Source organism: Anas acuta, chromosome 32 (assembly GCF_963932015.1).
Source record: "Anas acuta chromosome 32, bAnaAcu1.1, whole genome shotgun sequence".
NCBI lineage: Eukaryota > Metazoa > Chordata > Aves > Anseriformes > Anatidae > Anas > Anas acuta.
In genome coordinates, this window is record NC_089010.1 from 1,254,496 (window position 1) to 1,274,264 (window position 19,769).

The 19,769-nt window shown below is 54.6% G+C and overlaps 2 protein-coding genes across 2 annotated transcripts; both read left to right on the top strand.

Annotated features, from left to right (window-relative positions):
* The first annotated feature begins 136 nt into the window (after window positions 1–136).
* SLC27A1 (solute carrier family 27 member 1) lies at window positions 137–11,144 on the top strand. The gene is made up of 12 exons (XM_068664492.1): window positions 137–463; window positions 2,600–2,994; window positions 3,471–3,632; window positions 4,403–4,472; window positions 4,575–4,666; window positions 5,273–5,382; window positions 6,621–6,830; window positions 6,965–7,091; window positions 7,354–7,491; window positions 7,853–8,017; window positions 8,868–9,014; window positions 9,766–11,144. Exons 1-12 carry the CDS (start codon window positions 297–299, stop codon window positions 9,921–9,923), a joined length of 1,941 nt encoding a protein of 646 aa, XP_068520593.1. The 5' UTR covers window positions 137–296; the 3' UTR covers window positions 9,924–11,144.
* A 919-nt stretch (window positions 11,145–12,063) lies between these two features.
* PGLS (6-phosphogluconolactonase) lies at window positions 12,064–14,622 on the top strand. Its single transcript, XM_068664503.1, has 5 exons — window positions 12,064–12,371; window positions 12,451–12,558; window positions 13,299–13,400; window positions 13,809–13,949; window positions 14,166–14,622. The coding sequence occupies exons 1-5, from the start codon at window positions 12,108–12,110 to the stop codon at window positions 14,301–14,303; spliced, it is 753 nt and encodes a 250-aa protein (XP_068520604.1). The 5' UTR covers window positions 12,064–12,107; the 3' UTR covers window positions 14,304–14,622.
* The last annotated feature ends 5,147 nt before the right edge of the window (window positions 14,623–19,769 follow it).

The window sequence follows — 19,769 nt, forward strand, 5'->3', positions numbered from 1 at the left end:
CGGAGGCCGAGCCTCCGCCGCCCCCCCCCCCCCTTTTCCCTCCCCTTCCCTCCCCTCCCCGCTTTAACCAATGGCATCGTGAGCTGGGGGGGGGAGCCCCCGCCCCGCATGGAGGCCCTGCCCCCCCCGGAGGCACCCCCCGGGCTCCGCCGGCTCGGTGGAGGCCGGGCTCGGTGCGGGGTAGCGGGGGGCAGAGGCTCAGCCTCCCTCCACCCGCCTCCCTCCCTCCTTCTCTCCCTTCCCGGCCTCCCGTTTTTTTTTTTCCCGTCCCCCCCCCCCCCCCAAAAACAAGCAGCATGCAGCCGGTGGGGGTCTGCACGGCCTCCCTGGGCTCCCTGGGGCTGATGAGGTTCTTCGGGGTTCCCTGGTCTTGGAGCCTCGCCGCCACGCTTGGCGTCTGCCTGGGCAGCGGAGGATGGAGGCTGCTGCGCGTCCTCTGCAAGACGGCGCTGAGGGACCTCTTGTAAGTGCCTCCCGCTGCCCCCCGCAACCCGCGGGCCGCAGCCCGCAACGCGGGGCGAGCGTTGGGTGCCAGCCTCCATGGGTGCCGCCGAGCCTCCGCTTTGCCAGCGCGGAGCGGAGGCAGCGTCCTCAACCCCACTTCTCAGCCCTCAAGGAGGAAGAAGAGCAGGGATCGGAGAGGCACGGCCCTAAACGGAGCGAGTTTAAGGGGAATTGTCCTGAGGTGCCCCCCGAGGAGCGCGGTTTGGCCCCACGAGCGGTGGCGGGGTGATGGAGGCCGGCCTCACGCTGGCAGGGTGATGGAGGCCGTGCTCTGTCACTGAGCGGGGTGATGGAGGATGAAAAAACGAGGGGTGTGAAGTGGTCTCGGGGGGCTTGGAGGTGCGGGGAGCCCGCTGCTGGCTGGTGGAGGGCTGCGGGCTCCGGGCCTCCGCGAGGCTGTGCCTCCATCGCGGTGGATTTCGGGGCTGCTGCCGCTGCCAGGGCTGCCTGGCTTTGCACCGCGCTTTGAAGAGCTGTTTCCTCCCGATCGCCCGGCCGAGCTGGAGAATAAAACGGGGCGAAAGAAAGCCCCTGAAGTATCTGGGAAGCGCAGCAAACCCCGTGAAAAGGCTCCTCTGTTCTGCCCTTGGCACAGCTCGGCGGCGGGTCACCGCGAAAGCCCCGCGGCCACTGCCAGCAACTTGCTGCCAAAAGGATCCCTTCCCCCTCCGCCAGGGTTTTGCTGCCCCCGCTGCTGCTCCCGGCACAGCCCTGAGAGCTGCGGGGGCTTCCGAGGGCTGATATTAAACGGCCTTTCCATTTTTGGGGATCTTTCCAACTTTTTATCGCCGCTACGAGACCCGTGATGTGCTCCCGCTGTCCTCCTTCGGACAGTGCTGGTGAATTTATTTCTGTGCCTGGCTTGTAACCGATAGCCGAAGGGAGGGAGCCGCCAAGTCCCCAAAGATGCCATCAAATCCCCAAAGATAGCATCCTCTCAGGGCATCGGAACGGCATCCGTGGAGCGGCTGGAGCTCACACAGCAGCTTTGCCATCAGGCCAGAAGTGTGTCAAGGTTGAACTGGCAGCCACAGAGACTCGGAATAATTATGTAAATTACAGGAAGCCCCGTTAGATCAGCCTGCTTTGTGCACGGTCACTCTTCATCCCCACAGAGGCAGCATTTTTTTTCTTTATAAGGCCTCTCCAGGCTGCGTTGTTTTGATTTTAATTTAAATCTGTGCTTTCTCTCTGGTAGTTTTTGGGCAGCCTGGGTTCCCACCAGCCTGAACAGCATCAGAGGCTGACTCATGGGAGATGTGTGTGCAAGCAGCATGCTGGCAGCTCTGCCTCCTCCTAGAAGCATCATGCCCGCATGTCTTGGGGCTAAAAAGGGAGCTTTTGGCTTCATTTGCTTGAAGCTGAGCTCACAAGTTGCTGTTGAATGACCAGGTTGTCTTCATCATTTAATTACCTTCAGATCCCGAGGGGTACGACTACAAAACAGCACCAAAACGCTGAGTGTGCCAGCAGGAAGGATGCTTCCTTTGTAAAACATCACCTTTTTAGGTGAAGCAGTGGTTGCAAGGTCCTTTTTTTTTTATAATTATCACAGAAGAGATCCTTAAAAAAAGGGCTTGTAATTTAGCCCCTCTGCTATTTTCCGCAGGCTTGTTGGAATTGGTATCAGCGTGTGGATTTTCCCTGATTTGTGGCATGGGAAGTTAGTTACCAAAATGCTAAAATAGGCACGTAATGCTAAAATAATCATCTTTGTAGAGCAGCAGCCATTCAATGTCCCAGTTTCAGCATTTAGGGTTAAGCTGTCAAAGAGCAGCCAAATTCAAGTGGGACCCCCACATGGGGTACATGCATCCTGGCCTTTTCCCCTATAACATGGAAATCTGAGCGGAATATTGATCTGAAAGTGTCAGCCTTATAAAAAAAAATCATTTAATTTCAATATAAACTGAAGAATTTTACCAAATTACGCAGCAGACAGCCAAAAGCCATCGCCAAACTTGGTGGGGGTCCAGATAACACAAAGTGGCCCTGCAGAGGGAAGGACCCCAGCATGGGTGTGTGAATCTCAGGTGTGGATATCGGACTGCCTGGGGGTGTTGTAATTCCTGCTATGCCTTTTCTTTCTTTGCAGCGGCCTCTCGGTGCTGTTACGAGTCAAATACAAGCTGCGAAGGCATCAAAGGGCCAAAAGCACCATTCCGAAGATGTTCCAGGACGTCGTCCGCAGGCACCCCGACAAAGTGGCCCTGATTTACGAGGCCACCGGTGAAAAGTGGACCTTCAGGGGGCTGGACGAGTACTCCAACGCCGTGGCCAACTACTTCTACCAGCAGGGCTTTCGCCTGGGGGACGTCATCGCCATCTTCATGGAGAGCCGCCCCGAGTTCGTGGGCCTCTGGCTGGGCATGGCAAAGGTTGGCATCGAGGCAGCCCTCATCAACTTCAATTTGCGCTTGGATTCCCTGGTTTACTGCGTGACGACCTCGGGTGCGAAAGCTGTGATCTTCGGAGGAGAGCTGTCTTCAGGTGGGCTGTGATCGGCTCGCAAGCTGTTTGCTCGGGCCTGAGGAAGATGATAAATCTTGGGAAAGGTGATAAATCATCTTGGGAAAGATGATAAACCGCCTAATGGTGTTAAAAAGCAGAAGCATTCAGTTAGTACCCTAAAAGAGGTTAAAAGAGAAGCAGAGCTGCAGGACAGGCTTGTCAGATGCAGTTTTTAAGACCCAATGATTTATTTTCCTGGCTCATCTGTGTGAAATCACCACGGATCATGACGTGGTGAGCATGCGGAGGGGCAATTTTGCACCTTTTTTTTTTTAATTCCTTGATGCAGGTGGTATCTGGATAGGTATGATGTAAAAATTGGAAAGGGGTCCCCGGTTCTTCAGGTCCTTCCATGGCAGTGATGTTTTGGGGCAAAATAGGATGTTACGCAGATTATTTTTGCCACTGCCTCGAGGGCTGTGCTTGTTGCGAAAGAGCCTTGCTTTGTGTTGCAGCAATATCCGAGGTGAACGGGATGCTGGGGAAGAACATGGCAAAATTCTGCTCGGGGGACTACAACCCAGAGGTTGTTCCAGCGGAGACCCAACATCTCGATCCTCTTCTGAGCACTGCATCCAGATCGCCCCCAGCTCAGATCCCAGTCAAAGGTTTAGATGGTAATTTCATGAGTGATTTTTATTTCTCAGCGTGACGCGTGTAAGAGCTGGGCTAGGTGAGAGCAAAGCAAGAAAACTAAGCAAGTAAGGACAGAGGGATTAAATCAACCCACTTTGGGGTCAGAAATAGAAGAAGGGGGGGAAAAAAAGAGAACAAAAACTAAGACCTGGGTCCAGGGTATTCTCATTTCCCAAGACTTCCAAACTTCACCTGCTGAATGTGTTTAATACCTGAAGGAAGGGGATGGACGCATTCCCCAGAACAACTTCTGATATGCCTGTGCAGAGGATGCGTGTTGGTGGTTTTGTGATTCAGGAAAGGGAAAGGAAGAGGCCAGCCGGCCTCCAGTCTGTATTTAAAGAGAGCGAAGCACCTCCGAGATCGATGAGGATGAGACTCCCTTTTGGGACTTCATGTTCTGTGGGAGGAACGGTGCTGCGAAGAGGCCTGGGGCCTTTCTCCCTTTAGATTTTTTTGTCATCGGAGTCTCAGACGCAGGGTGAGACCTTTCCTGTGGGTTGGTTTGGAATTTTTTTCTGTCCTGGAGCACTAATTGAGTTCCAGGGCAATTTGCTGCCTGTTTACCTCGGTGGGTGACATTCAGACCCTCTGCTCAGGTGCACTGGGACTTCAGTGTCCACCCCCAGTGCTGTCTTCGTTTCAAAGCCTGTCTCCATCTGCTAGGAACAAACCCTAAAACACCTTTTCTCGAGGGGTTTTCTCAGGCAGCTGAGAGCAGCCTGCCTCACACCTCTCTCCGTTCTTCCAGACCGGCTCTTTTACATCTACACTTCGGGCACCACGGGGATGCCCAAGGCTGCCATCGTGGTGCACAGCAGGTGAGGACCTGGGGGGGCCCTTCCCTCTCACCGTGCTTTTCCCGTAGAAAACCCCAAATCTTTACCCGTCTCGTGGCCTTAGCCTGTGCCGTGTTCTTCCAGGTATTATCGCATCGCTGCCTTCGGCTACTACGCCTACAAAATGCACCCGGAGGACATTGTCTACAACTGCCTCCCGCTCTACCACTCTGCAGGTAAGCCTCCTCCTGCTCCTCCTCTGTGGCAGAGGGGTTGTGTTGGTCCCCCCGGGCCTGCTCTGGAATCACAGAATCACAGAATTGTAGGGGTTGGAAGGGACCCCCAGAGACCATCAGGTGCCAAAGCAGGTTCCCTAGAGCAGGCTGCCCAAGTGGGCGTCCAGATGAGCCTTGAATATCTCCAGAGGAGACTCCAAAACCTCCCTGGGCAGCCTGTCCCAGTGCTCTGTCACCCTCACCGTGAAGAAGTTCCTTCGCATGTCGGTGCGGAACTTCCTGGGCTCCATTTTGTGGCCTTTGCCCCTTGTCCTGTCCCCACAGAGCACTGAAAAGAGGTTGGCCAAATCCCTCTGTCTCCCACACTTGAGATATTTGTAAACGTTGATGAGATCCCCTCTCAGTCTTCTCTTCTCCAGGCTGAACAGCCCCAGGTCTCAGCCTCTCCTCACAGGGAAGATGCTCCAGGCCCCGTATCATCTTTGTGGCCCTCTGCCGGACCCTTTCCAGGAGATCCCTGTCTTTTTTTGTACCGGGAGATCCTTCTTAGATCCTCCTAACAACCCAGAACAGCCGAAGCTGACTCTGGGACCCTTGTTTTTTCAGGTAACATCATGGGAGTCGGCCAGTGCCTCATCCACGGCCTGACAGTGGTGATCAGGAAGAAGTTCTCAGCCAGTCGCTTCTGGGATGACTGCACCAAGTACAGATGCACGGTGAGGGCTCCGCTGTCTTCGGTGCTCAGCTTGAGGGTCCCTGGTTCTTGCAGTTCACTGCTTTTTTATTGATTTCCAGATAGTTTCCCATTTTCGGCCTGTCCTCCATTCGTGGTGTTTCACACCTCAGTCCTTGCCTGCCCAGCTCTGTGCTCCTGCCCCTCCGCTCAGCAGCAGCTTTCCCCCAGTTCTCAGCGTCCTCCCTTTGCTTGTCCTCCCTTGTCAGATGTCGAGGCTCTTGTGCCATTCTCTGTGGGTGGGGAGGCTTTAAGTTAGGCAGGAAAGAGGAATTGAGAATGGGATGGGGAGGGCACAAAGAGGGGGATGGGGTGGACACCCCCTTGTCTTGGAGGCTGCTGCTCCAGTGGGGAAGGATTCCTCTTGGCTTTGTTCATGAAAGTTTGCATTTGTGAAGCTTGGGTCTCCAGCACAGGGAAATCAAACAGGAAAAAAAAAAAAAAAAGAAAAAAAGGATTAAAAAGGGGCTCTTGAGCAGTGTGGGAATAAATAAAGGGTCTGGACAAAGGTAGGAGGAAGGAGAGGTGAAGTCCCTTTGGGAAGAGAAATAAATTTTAAATTGCTAAATCTGGACTGAGAGACTTTTTGAAGTCTTTCATCCATCCTCACCTGTTTCCCCTGTAAAGTTCTCGAGACGGACTCCGAAAACACAAAGGGATTTGTTTGCCTCCGTTGCTGTTGGGGGAAAGCTGTCCCTGAACTTAACCCCACTAGGAACGCCTCCAGAGGAATTCTCTTGGCAATCCGTTGCCAATAAATACCTGCTTGTGTTTGTGTCAACATCACCCGCTAATTTAAGCAGCTTTTTCTCCTTCCTGGTGTTTATCGTGCCCGTCCCCCACAGGGAGTATTTATAGATGGGAATTGGATCCCTGCTCAGGCTTCGTTTGTGGCTGACCACTCATTCCCCACATCTTCCTAGGGCGCACTTATTAAAGCATGAGGGGTTTTAGGGCTATCTTTATTCACACCTTCTCCGCTATTTGCTGCTGTTAATGTGCAGCTTCCAGAGGGCAGTAACTGATTTACTTTTGTATATTTTATCATAGAAGAGAAAAGAAAAACAAACTTAAACTTGCAAACACTGATTTTTATTAAAATGCCTCCCTTGTCTAGCTCCACGAGGTGCACTGGTGCGGGTGGCCTTGTGGTTGGCTTTTTCCAGGGCGTTGTGAGGGTCACCTGAAGCCTAAGCTGTGTTTTTGTGTTTGCTGCTTCAGATTATTCAGTATATCGGGGAAATCTGCAGGTATCTCCTGAATCAGCCGGTCCGGGAGTCAGAAACCCAGCACTGCGTGCGGCTGGCAGTGGGCAATGGTTTGAGACCCACCATATGGGAGGACTTCACCAAGCGCTTCCGCATCAAGCAGATCGGCGAGTTCTACGGAGCCACCGAGTGCAACTGCAGCATTGCAAACCTGGACGGAAAGGTGAGGGCGATTTGGGGTGGTTTTGCCTGTTTCCTCTTCGGTGGAGGTTAAAGAAAGATTCCCGGAAAGCAGCAGTTCCAAAACCGAGCGGTTTTCCTCAGCCTTTTGTTTTTCCCTGTTTTTTTTTTTGGAAGGTTGGCGCCTGTGGCTTCAACAGCCGGATTTTGCCCAATGTTTATCCCATTCGTTTGGTGAAGGTGAACGAGGACACGATGGAGCTGATCCGTGATTCCAGGGGGCTGTGCATCCCCTGTCGCCCAGGTGAGTGTTAACCTGAACAAATCAATCGCAGCTCTTTGTTCTTAAAAAAAAAAGGATAAACAATAATCTCTGATAGGTTTAAGGCGCTTCTGGTGTCATATATGGGTTCACTTCTAGGTATTTCCTCCAAAGATGGGTCAGTTTGGTTACTGAACATCTTTGAGACAAAGCAGCCACTCACTGGCACGCACAGAGCTTAACTCCTTGTGGAATACATCCCAAGCTGGTGTCATCTTGTGCTGTTTGACCCTGTTGTCTGCAGGAGAGCCAGGCTTGCTCGTGGGGCAGATAAATCAACAGGATCCCCTGCGCCGGTTCGACGGCTACGTCAACGAGAGTGCCACCCACAAGAAGATTGCTTACAACGTGCTGCAGAAGGGGGACCAGGCATACCTTACAGGTACCCTACGTTGTGCCAAGACGGTCCAAAGAGACCTAAACCTGAGGCTCTCTTCTCAGAGGAACAGATGTGTTAGTGTTCTGCAGCTCCCAGCCTTTGAGCTGCTCTGGGTTTAAGGTTCTCTGTCTGCGCTTCAAGGAGGGAGAGATTTTTCCCTGCCCTTTTTCTACGTCTGCAGCTTCCTTCTCTCCTGTATTTTGGAGGTGCAGAGCATGGTGGTGGAAAGGCACCGACCTGGTTCTGTGCTTCTGTGGGAAGAAGGCGATGCAACGTCTGACCCAGAGATGAGAGGGCGATGAGGCAGGCTCGAGTGCTGCTGAACTGCGTCGTGACATGGCTCGGTGTCTTCTCTCCCTCCTAGGAGATGTGCTGGTGATGGATGAGCTCGGCTACATGTACTTCAAAGATCGCAGCGGTGACACCTTCCGCTGGCGAGGAGAGAACGTTTCCACCACAGAAGTGGAAGGGATGTTGAGTCACATCCTCAACCAGACAGACGTCGCAGTGTATGGAGTGGAAGTACCAGGTAAAAGCTCAAGCCAAAACTCTGAAGCTTTTGGGAAAAAAGGAAAACGTACCAGATCTGTGTCACACTGCAGAACAGGAAGAAATGGGTCATTTTTATTGAAACCGGGCACCTGAAAATGAGAAGATGTGATGGAGGCTGACAGTGGAGTTTGACGGAGTTGCATTTATTCTGAGCAGAAGAAATAAGCTGAGCTGCAGGGGTAGAATCTTTATTTCTTGGAAAGGGAAGGTTATTTTGATGTGAACTTTGCAGAAGCAAAGTGTGAAAAGACCATTCTCTGTATGTGGAGGCTTTAAGTTAGGCAGGAAAGAGGAATTGAGAATGGGGTGGGAAGGGCACAAAGAAGGGGATGGGGTGGACACCCCTTGGAGGCTGCTGCTCCGGCGGTGAAGGATTCCTCCTGGCTGTGCTCATGCAAGTTTTCATTTGTGAAGCTTGGGTCTCCAGCACAGGGAAATCAAACAAGAAAAAAAAAAAAAAAGGATTAAAAAGGAGCTCTTGAGCAGTGTGGGAATAAATAAAGGGTCTGGACAAAGGTAGGAGGAGGGAGAGGTGAAGTCTCTTTGGGAAGAGGAATTTGTTCTGGGCAAGCATTGGCCAGAAGGGTGCCCACTGTGGCAGTTTGGTCCCCTGAATTTTTATGACAGCATATGTGAGAGAAATATGACGAAAAAGATGAAAATGCTTTGTCAGTGGATTTGGTATTAAATTGGGTTTTCCTCAGTGTGTTGCATGGAAAGAGGCAAGGGGGAAAAACCTGTCCTTGAGTCCCTTAAGCTTCATGCTTAACTTCTGCTGCTTCTTCGTGTCCTGGTGTCTGTACCCGAGCTGTGCTCTCTTATTTCAGGGGTGGAGGGAAAAGCTGGAATGGCAGCAATCGCCGACCCTAAAACCAAGGTGAACCCCAACGTTCTGTACCAGGAGCTACAGAAGGTGCTGCCTCCTTACGCCCGGCCCATCTTTCTGCGTCTCTTACCCCAGGTCGACACCACAGGTATGGGGGATTCGTGTGCCTGCTGCTCTCTGGGTTCGGATTTCAGAAGGAACTGGGTGTTGCCACCTCGGGGCGATGTGAAAGCTGAGAAAGCTGCCCTTAGTGCTGTAACTGGAGTCACTTGGCTGCTGTCCCTCTTCTTCAGAGGTTGCGTAATAAAGTCCCCACTTGTAGTACGCCAGGCACATAAATACCATTAATAAAAACTGCTTTTGAGCATTAAACAAGAAACGAGCTAGTTCCAGGCCAAGAAAACTGGAGCATTTTGCCCAGCAGTGAGGCTCTTGGGAATGCCTGTGAAGGAGCCTTGCGTGTGTGCAGCGCCACAGAAGAAATGTGCACAGAAGCTCTTGACCCCTCTAAACTCCTCTGTGCACCCTCTGCTGCCATTCCTGGGCTGTCACCTGGCTTTAATCTGCTCACCCCGTGCCCACACGCTCCTCACAGTACGACCAACAGCTGTTAACACAAGTAAAGATTTGGCTGCCTTTGATGTTTTCAATTTCCTGGAAATCCAGACAGCCCTTCTGCCACCTTAAGCAAAGATTGCACAAGCTTTCTGTAAGATCTGGGTAGTATAGTTGCTTCAGACAGATAATTCTTGAGCGAAACTGAACTAAAAATGAAATGCCATCTGTGATGTTTCTCCCTCACTGACGCTTGCCCAGCCTTTTGGATTTTAAAACAACATGTTTTGTTGTTTTGGATTTAAAACAACATGTTTTAAGTATTATTTTTCCCTCCTTTGAAGGTACTTTTAAAATTCAGAAAACCCGCTTGCAGAGGGAAGGATTTGACCCCCACCAAACGTCAGACCGGTTGTATTTTCTGGATCTAAAGCTGGGGAAATACGTTCCTCTGGATGAATGCCTTTATGAAAGGATTTGTTCTGGAAAAGCTGCTTTATGATCTAGTCTGGATCTCGAGCCTTTCAGAGGAAACTGTGACTAACTGGAGGGATGATGCCTGTGGGAAGCGGCAGATTCCTGCTTAATATGCAACGTGAGATCCTCCTACAGTGAATCACCACCGGGGAAACATCTCGTGGGGTGTTGCCCTCGCCTAAAGCACATTAACCTGTGACCTGCGCCTTTAGAGAGCACTGACACCCCATTAATCTGCTGTTACACACCTAGAGAGAGTATTTTTGTAACCACTAACCACTTAGGTGGAAGAAGTTTTATGGTTTATATTTATTCGTATCCTGAGGATAAGCGGAGATGCTTGTGCCCCGCGTGGGCTTCTTTTTGCTTCATCTCCGAACTTGACTTACCAAGTTAACTTTTAACAGTGCGGGTCGGGCAGTCTTTAATTGTGTTAGGTGATGTTTTACCTTAACTACACCTGGAAATCTCACATTCACGTGTGCCAAGCCCTTAGGGCCGGGGAGTTAAGGACATTAGTGCTTAGAGGCTAGCCTCTGGACTCAGAGCAGGGTGGGATGAGCACCGGGACCGGGGGTCGTGATGGGCTGGGGGGAGAGGAGGGAGCCTGGCGGTGCTGTACCGTGCTAACGTGAACTCGAAGGAAATGTTAACGGCAACGCTGCTGTGCGTGTTCCTTGGGGAGGGCAGGGGGGCCCGGCGAGCCCTGAGCCCAGCGGGATGGTGGCAGGGAAAGGGGGATGAGACAGGGAACAAGGGAAAGCACGTTGATTTTGCAGGTTTTAGCTGCAAATACACTGGATGTATGTTGTGTATCAACCACAAGGACAGGACTGAGGCAGGGAGTATGAGCAGGGGACGACCCTAAAAGATAAGGGAAGAAAAGACTTCATACACACAGGTAATAGAAACAGCAAGAACTGACTTGGACTGCTGAAGTCTGTAAAAAAGAAAGGAAGGGTCAGAAGTTTAGCAGTGAGGAAGACTTCTGGCCTTCATCAAGACCACCAGAGTACGCTGGACGACCACCCGAGGACCCTAGAGCGCATGTGAATATGGGTGGGAACCTACGTAAATGATTCTTTGGAGACCTGATGAATATGCAAGAGACTTATGGGGTTGAAGGGGTGAGATGAATATGTATATAGCCCACTAATATAAGCAACGTGGCAGTAACCCTTGGTGTGGGTGTTAGGTGGAGCGATCCCCCGCACACCCGGTGCCGTAATGAAGAATACCTGCTTAATATCTTTGGTTATTGAGTTTTCACTGTGTCAGGAAGGAGGAGAGCAGCTCAAAAGCTGTGCAGAGGAAAAAGATCTGGGGGTGCTGGTTGATGCTCGCCTGAACAGAAGTCAGCAGTGTGCCCAGGTGGCCCAGAAGGCCAACGGCATCCTGGCTTGTGTCAGGAATAGCGTGGCCACCAGAAGCAGGGGGGTGATGTCCCCCTGTATTCGGCTCTGGTGAGGCCGCACATTGAGTGCTGGGTTCAGCTTTGGGCCCCTCAGTACCAGAAGGACATCGAGGTGCTGGAACGTGCCCAGAGAAGGGCTACAAGGCTGGGGAAGGGCCTGGGACAGAAGTCCTGTGAGAAGCAGCTGAGGGAACTGGGGTGTTTGGTCTGGAGGAGGCTCAGGGGAGACCTCATTGCTCTCTGCAGCTCCCTGAAAGGAAGGGGGGGGGGGGGGGAGCTGGGGTCGGCCTCTCCTCACAGGTAACTAGTGAGGAGGGAATGGTCCCAAGTTGCTCCAGGGGAAGTTCAGGTTGGAATTTTTGAGGAATTTCTTCTCAGAAAGAGCACTCAGGCATCGGGATGGTTTGCCCAGGGAGGTGGTGGAGTCACCGTCCCTGGGGGTGTTCAAGGGAAGGTCAGACATGGTGCTTGGGGACACGGTTTAGTGGTGACATTGGTGGTAGGGAGACGGTCGGACCAGATGATCCTGGAGGCCTCTCCCACCCCTAACAACTCCAGGATTCACCGCCCCAGCGGCGGGGCCGAGCGGGGGAGGCCGCGGGCTCGGAGGCGCGGGGCCGAGGCCTGGCTCGGGGCCTAGGCCGCGGGTTGCTAGGCAACACGGCAGCGCTGAGCTTCCGGGTTCGGCTGCGCTTCTCTTCCGGCCTCCGGCACCCCGCTTCCGGCCTCCAGCTCCCCGCTTCCGGCCTCCGGCTCTCCATTTCCGGCCCTCCTCTCTCCGCTTCCGCCGCCGCCATGTCGCGCCGGGTCTCGGTGTTCCCGTCCCCTCAGGAGCTGGGCCCGGCCCTGGCTCAGTTGGTGGCGCAGCGGGCGGCCGGCAGCGGCGGCCGCTTCTCGCTGGGCCTCTCTGGGGGCAGCCTGGTGGCTCTCCTGGCCCGGGATCTTCCCTCCGCCCTCCCCGGTGGCGGCGGCGGCGGCGACGAGCCCTGGCTGGTGGCGTTCTGCGACGAGCGCCTGGTGCCTCCCGAGCACCCCGAGAGCACCTCCGGGGCCTACGAGGTGAGCGGGGCCTTGACCCGCGGGCGGCCTCCGCCGGTCCCCGGCCTCCCCTGAGCGCCTCCCCCGCCCGTGTCCGCAGGCCCAGCTGCTGCCCCGGCTCCCCGGGCCCAAGCCCCGGGTGCTCAGCGTCACCCCCGGGCTGTCCCCGCACGATGCTGCCGCTGATTATGCCGCCAAGCTCCGAGAGGTACCGGGGGGATGGGTTATGGGGGTGAGGGGGGGGTTACCGGGGTGTATGGAGGGTTATTGGGGTGTTTGGGGGGGTTACTGGGGTGTTTGGGGGTGTTACCGGGGTGTTTGGGGGGATACCGGGGTGTATGGAGGGTTACTGGGGTGTTTGGGGGGGGGTACTGGGGTGAAGGGGGCTCCCCGGGGGGGCTGGTGGGAGATACTGGGAGGAGGAGGGGGGTCCCAGGTTGAGGGGGGAGTTACTGGGGTGAGGAGGGGGGTCCCGGGGTGAGGGGGGGGTTACCGGTGCCTCCCGGGGTGAGTTACCGGAGGAGAGGGGTCCCCACATGGGGACTGGGATCTGGGGGCTCCCAGCACGGCCGAGCTCGGGAGGGATCCCGGGGGATCTCCTGGTCCAGCCCCTGCCGGCAGGATCACCCCGAGCACGGTTTGTGGGATCCGGGCAGGTATCGGGAGGAGGAGACCCCACAGCCCCCCCCGGGCAGCCCGTCCCCGTGCTCCGTCACCCCCCCAGCACAGAATTGTCCCCTCACGTTGAGCCAAAACCATCCACGAGCTCTCCCCTCATTCTCCTCTTTCCCAGTCTAACCAGTTCCAGCTCTCAGCCTGTCCAGTCCTCCCACCACCTTCATAGCCCTGCTCTGGGCTCGCACCAGTAGCTCCGTGTCCCTCTGGTACTGGGGAGCCCGGAACTGGGCACAACGCTCCACGTGTGACCTAACTCTGCCTTTTTTGCAGGCTTTTCGGGGTGCCAGCGTGCCCGTCTTTGACTTGCTCATCCTGGGAGTGGGGCCGGACGGCCACACCTGCTCCCTTTTCCCCGACCACCCCCTGCTGAAGGTGAGCTCGCCAGGATCAGGCTCCGGGGCCGTTTTCTTCCTTTGTGGGGTCGAATTCTGACAGTTTTTACGTGGGTGCCGCTGCCCCGGTACCTAGCGGGTGGCTGCTGTGTGTGAAGCATCACAGGGGTGTTGCATTTAAAGATATCAAATGTGAAATTTTAAAAAAATAACATTGGGAGAGTAAAAAAAAAATCCTGAACCTGATTAGCCCTCAGTGCCCTTCTAAATTCCTTCTGATTTTGGGAGTGGAGGTAAAAAGGAATAAATAAATCGAGGTGGGGCTTTGCTCGCCCTCAGCAGCCGTCCCTTCCCGTTTGGTGTTGGCAGCTCCCCCTCCTGCCCCGTGCTTTGTTCTGATCCTTAACCGCCTTTTTAATGCCTTTTTTGTTGTTTTGTTCTCTGCCAGGAGGAGGAGAAAATCGTTGCTGCTATCACCGATTCCCCCAAGCCGCCGCCGGAGCGGATCACGTTGACCCTCCCGGTGCTGAACGCGGCGCGCACCGTGGTGTTCGTGGCCACGGGGGGAGGCAAAGCCGCCGTCCTGAAGGTACCCGGGGCACAAATCTCAGCGAAAAGCCGAGCTGCCAGGGCTTTGCTGACCCTCGCTGCAGACTTTTCAGCTCCTGGGGAGGAGTTATGAAGGTGTATTTGGGGGAAAACACGGTGTTTTTAGGTGCAGGGAGCGCGCGGAGGCTGGCAGTGCTGGTTTGTGGCTCCTTTTTCCTGCCCAGCTGTTCTGAAATGCTCTCATTTCTTCCGACAGCGCATCCTGGAAGGCTCCGAGCAGAACCCCCTCCCCGCTGCTCGCGTCCAGCCCCACACGGGGCAGCTGCTCTGGTTCCTGGACGAGGCGGCGGCGGCGGAGCTGAGCATTCCCCTGGAGAAACATTCCGTCCTGTAGGGCCCAGCCCCCCGGCCACGTTTTTGGGAGCCTGCTGCGTGACGTCCCGCTTCAAGGACTCCCCGGCTGGAACTCAGGAGGGGCACGAAGCTGCCACGGGCTTTTTGTCCCCTGGGGAAGAGCCAAACCGCGCGGAGCACAGACTCCTGTGCGATGATTCCTTCGGTTTGGCGTGGACCAAGTCCCAGGGCGGTGTCCGGGTGCGACCGGCAGCGCTGGGAGCTGCACGGGGGGCAGTGGTGTCGTGCGGGCTGTGTCGTGGGGTGGTCTCTGTGGTGTGAAACGAGTGCACGGCATTAAACGAACACATTCCAGCTCACCTTTACTCGTTCACTTCGTCTTTCTCACCCTAAATTGCAGCAGCAAGCGGCTGACGGAGCAGCCGTGGGCTTTGTGGCAGTGTGCAGGTGTCAGGGTGACGCGAGGACATCCAAATCTCGTCTGGACCAGCCCCGAGCTCTCAGGCTTTCCGTTTCCCTCTGTAGCTGATCCCTCTCAGCTCAATTATCTTCGAAATAAGTGCTCCTGTGCCAGATCTGGGAGCAGAACCCAGGAATTGAGCTTCCCCCGAACGCCACAGGTCAGAATTTGACAGGTTCGTTGCACAGAAGCTGCACAGGGGGCACAACGCAGCTGCCCGCCCCCTTCCTGCACCCAGGGCAGGGATTTGAGGCAGGACACAATCGTTCCTGGTGGCCAAAAAGGCCGAGGGCACCAAAACTTTTTGATGGTGAGGGTGACAGGGCGCTGGAACGATTCCTGAATGAAAACTTGGACAAGTTTTAGTGCGATGGATTTGCAAACCTGAGTCCGAAAACATTCACTGGTAAATTTTGCAGCTTTCTCTAAAGCACCCCCGATGATTTCCTTCCCTTGGAGTTCCTCAGCTTTCTGACCAGCCCGAGGACTGATGCAAGAGCTGAACGTTTCTGTTTCCTGTTTCTACACATCCTGTGGGGTGCGAAGGGCATCAAAACTGCTCTCTGCGCAGCAGCAGAAATGGAAGATTGAGCTCAGCGTGGTTGGGGAAGTGAGAGGAGGTGCAGCGAGGAGCAGCAAGTAGCTCTGTGTCCGTGATAAGCTCTCAGATTTAGAAATAATTCAGCAAAATCCCCTCGCTGTATCCCACGTCGCTCCTGAACACCCCGGGGGGTTTGTTGAGCCGTGCCTCGTGGCCAGGAGGGCACCGAGTGGGCAGGGCACGGGGAATATTTGAATGTTGGTGTGGTTTGGAGGAGAGCGAGGCAGAAAAGGCCGATGGAGAAGATGGGAGGAAGGCGTTGGAGCTCGCTGGAAGGGAAGCAGCGCAGGTAGCTCTGCTGCACCCTGGTACTGGGTTTAACTGGAGCCGCTGGGTTTAACTGGAGCCGCTGGGTTTGTGGCTACCCCATTACCAGAGGCAGCTCCCGACCTGAGATGGGTATCGGGGGAGCCGGAACCCCAGGGCAAGCCTGCCTGCAGCTCCTGATCCCTGCAGACGGGATCTGCAGCTGGGGATTTAGCTCCTGAAGCAGCGTGATGTCCAAAAAACCCTCCCAGCATCGCTGAGAGCTACCAGGGCATCGGAGCGCTGCTGGTTCGGGTGCTCTCCTTGCTGCCTGTGGCCGCTAGATGTCCGTGTTCGATCGCCTCTGGTTATTATTTCTATTTTCATAGCAAAAAGCCTCGTTTAGGGCAGCATCCGTCCATCCATCCATTGGCTGGCAGGCCAATTCCTTCCTCCTCCTCCGAGATTTTACCCTGCAGGGGTTTGAAAGCAAAGAGGTAAACGTGCTCCCGCCGCAGGGGCTGTGAAACCGAGGATTTTTATTTCATCCTGCATCCAAAAACCTCGCCGAGCAGAGCCAGAAATAGGCGGGGGGGGCAGCACGAATGCCTCTGCCTTTGTAAAAACTGCTGCTCTACTTCTCCTGGCGTGGGCAAACCCACTCTGATCCTGCTTTACTGCCCTGCCTCCTGTTCTTTCGCTCTTTTATTTTTACAGAATCGGTGCTGAGGTCTGCAGCTGGAGGCCGTGCAAGCGAAACCACCGCTGAACCAAACCCGCTGGATGCTGCCAGCGAGGAACGCCGCCCGAAAACCCTGCCCAGGACTCCCCTGATCTCTCCTCCAGGCGCTGGGAAAAGGCTGTGAGCCCGGCAGGCTGCTCTCTCTCTGGCTACCAGCCGCTGCCTTCGCTGTGGGAACGCACCGAGCTGCTCGGCAGCCCGTGCCCGGGGCTCAAAGATAATTCTGAAACGCCTCCAGCCTCGGAATCACGCGGCGAGGGATGTCCCAAACAGCAGAGGCACAGAGCAGGGGCTGTGCCCAGCACAGGGACCTCTCGGTGATGTAAGGAAATCGTTCAGAGTGGATGAAGTGGACGCCGGGCTCCCAAAATCTGGCAGGGCTGAAGGTGCTGAATGCGATTCTCCGGCTCTGCACCCGGCCAGCAGCTGGCAGCCCGCACGGCTTCCCTTTGCTAGCTCAGAAAATCATGTTTTTAGAGCAAAGGGCTGGAAACTGAAGTCATGTTTTCAAACCGAGTGGCTGGAAACCAGAAGCAGCTGCCGAGAAACGGTGCCAATGGCCAAAACTCACCCGAAATGGCTTTCTCTGCTGAGCTCCTCGGCGTGCTGCGATCTGTAAAGCTGCAGCTGGTTGTGATTAAAAAGCCATCAGGAATTTACAGGGAAGCTTGCAGGAGCAAATCGTTTCTGCGTGTCCTTGCTGCTCGCACCGCCGTGCCAAAACTGCTGCTTGCTGCGTCTGAAAGGCAAAAATAAAAATAATAAAAAATAGCAAAACCAAAGAGCAGGCGAGCTCCTGACCCGCTGCCACCCGTGTGCTGCTTCCTCGGCTCGCCCTCGTTTCCTAACGAGCTGCTGGGGCGCGGAGTTAACGAACAGGCATGAGAAAGACAAGGTGGTTTTGGGGTGCGATTTGGCAAAAAGAGCCCCTTCTGAGGCTGCTTTGGTGGCTTTTTTGGAAGCCCTGAGCAGCGTGGGGGGGGAAACGGGGAGAAAAACAGTGCACAAGGGGCTCGGGGGTTGAGATAAATCCTCCCCAAACCGATCCTGGGAGGGGGAATCTTCAAGAACTGCTCCCACACAGCCCCGTGGGACCCAAAATGTGGATTTTTTTGGGTTGGTTCACCCCCAGGAGCACAAGCTGGGACCCCCACGGGTGGGGGCTGCTTTTTTGTCCTTTTTTTTTTGTGCTGTTGAGGCCGGGAAGCCGCTGCGTTGACCTGAGCCGGGCCCTTCCTGCGCTCTGGGTTTATTTTTTTTTTTTGGGGGGGGGGGGGGCTCAGCCCCTGCCCTGCACCTTCTGGAGGCGAGGCTGGCGTGGAGTGGAACCCATTCCTCCCGAAGCGCTCGTCTAAACAATCCCAACCGACGCTAAAAAAGAGACGTTTCCAAGGGCGGCTTTTTGTTTCCCAGCTGAAATTCCCACATTTCTACCCAAAATTATGACTCAGGGCTCCCACCCGTGGCTGCAGCCCTTGGCTGGGTGTGGGGGCTGCCGGGTCCCGATTCCTTCCCCCCCCTTTCCCCCCTTTCCCCTCTTTTCCTTCTTTTTTTTCCCCTTTCCTTGGGTTTATTTGGCCACATTTCTGTTCCAGGTGTCTTTTTTTTTCCCCGCTGAATGACGCAGCTTCACCGCGCGGATTCTCCGTATTTTTGTGTGATTCCAACCCCCCCAGCCCCCCCAGACGTGGTTTTCAGGACGATTTTCCCCCGAGCGTGAGCTGCCCGCAGGCATTTTGCCCAGGAGTGGCTGATTTGGATTTTTCTCCCTTTTCTGTTCCACGCCACGGCCGTGCCCGTCCTCCGGCTGCTTCCCAGAACATTCGGCTTTTTGTTGATTTTTTGCCTTTTTCTGTCTCCTTTCCCCCCCCCTCGCTCGCTGCGTCACCGCCTGCAGCAGCTCCCGGAGGTGATTTTGGGACCGGGGGCACCCGGGAGCACTTTTGGGGTTATTCCTAAAAGAACAGAAAAAGAAACTTATTCAGTAATTTATTTATTTATTTTTCAGTGAATTCTTTTATAAGAAAGTTATTAATTTTATTCAGTAAATTGAGTATAATTCCTGCTAGATTTCACAGCACAGTGAAATTTTAAATCTCGGTGAGATTTTTAAACTAACTGGAAGCGTCCTAAAAACAAATCGGTTGCTTTGGGTTTTATCGATTTGTTTGATTTTATCGATTTATTTATCGCGACACCAGACTCCAAATGTTTTTGTTTTTTGTGTTATTTTAGGTTTTAGGCAAACCACTCTTATTTTATGTTATTTTTATTAATAAAATCTGGATGTAGGGTGTTTGTGAAGCAGCTGGGAAAAGAGCTTGAGGTGATGCTTTTTAAGTAAAATAACGAGATTTTTGGCTTCTTTAGTTAAGTAGATAAAAACATTTTGCACGTATCCAAAATTTAAGCAAGGGAGATGTCGGAGAAGAGCAGATTTTTGGGGGGGTGCTGCCGGGACGATGCCAGCCCCAAATTTAGGGTTTTGAGCTGGACGGACGGACAGACGGACAGACAGACTGCCCCCCCCCCCGGCTCGAGGCCTTCCCCCCCCCTCGCTCTGGTTCCCAGCTTTCACCCGGAGCTTCCCGGCTTTGTCCACCCAAATTTCTTTTCCAGATGTTTGCAGGCTGCCCCAGGACGCTCCCCCTCCCCCCCCCCCCCCCGGGATGGAAATGGGGAGAAAAATCCAAAATCCTCATTTTCTGAGGGTGACGCCAGGGCAGGGCTGTGCTCGTCCTGTCCCCCCCCCCCCCTTCCCAAAGTTTTTCTGGTCCCTGGGGGGGGGGGGGGGGGGGGGGGATCACGGGGGAGCTGCTGCTGCAAGGCAAAAAAAAAAATCAAATTAAGAAATTAATTAAAATTAAATTAAATTTTAATTAAATTAAATTTTAATTAATTTAAAATCCGGGGGGGGGGAGCGAGGCTGGCCTCCACAGCGCTGGTTTGGGGGGGGGAAACTGGGAGTAAAAAATTGGGGGGGGGGGGAATGGAGGGAGAAGGGCTTCAAGTGCCCCCAGAACCCCCCCCCCCCCAAAAGCACCCCCCTGCCTGTCACATCCCCCAAAGCCCCCTCAAAGCCCCCCCCAAAGCCCCCCACGCCCCCTCCCGCACCTATCATGTCCCCCAAAGGGCTGTGACTACTACTGGCCTTCCTCCCCCCCCTTCCTCCTCCTCCTCCTCCTCCTCCTCCTCCTCTTCCTCTTCTTCCTCTTCTTCCTCTTCTCCTCATTCCCCCCCCCTCGGGGAGTCCAGGCCTCGACCCCCCCCCGGCGACCAGACCCCCCCCCCCGTGGGTGCGTGGGGCCGGGCTGTGACCGCCCCCCCCCCATCCTTCCTCCTCCTCCTCCTCCTCCTCCTCCTCCTCCTCCTCTTCCTCTTCTTCCTCTTCTCCTCCTCCTCCTCATTCCCCCCCCCTCGGGGAGTCCAGGCCTCGACCCCCCCCCTGGCGATCAGC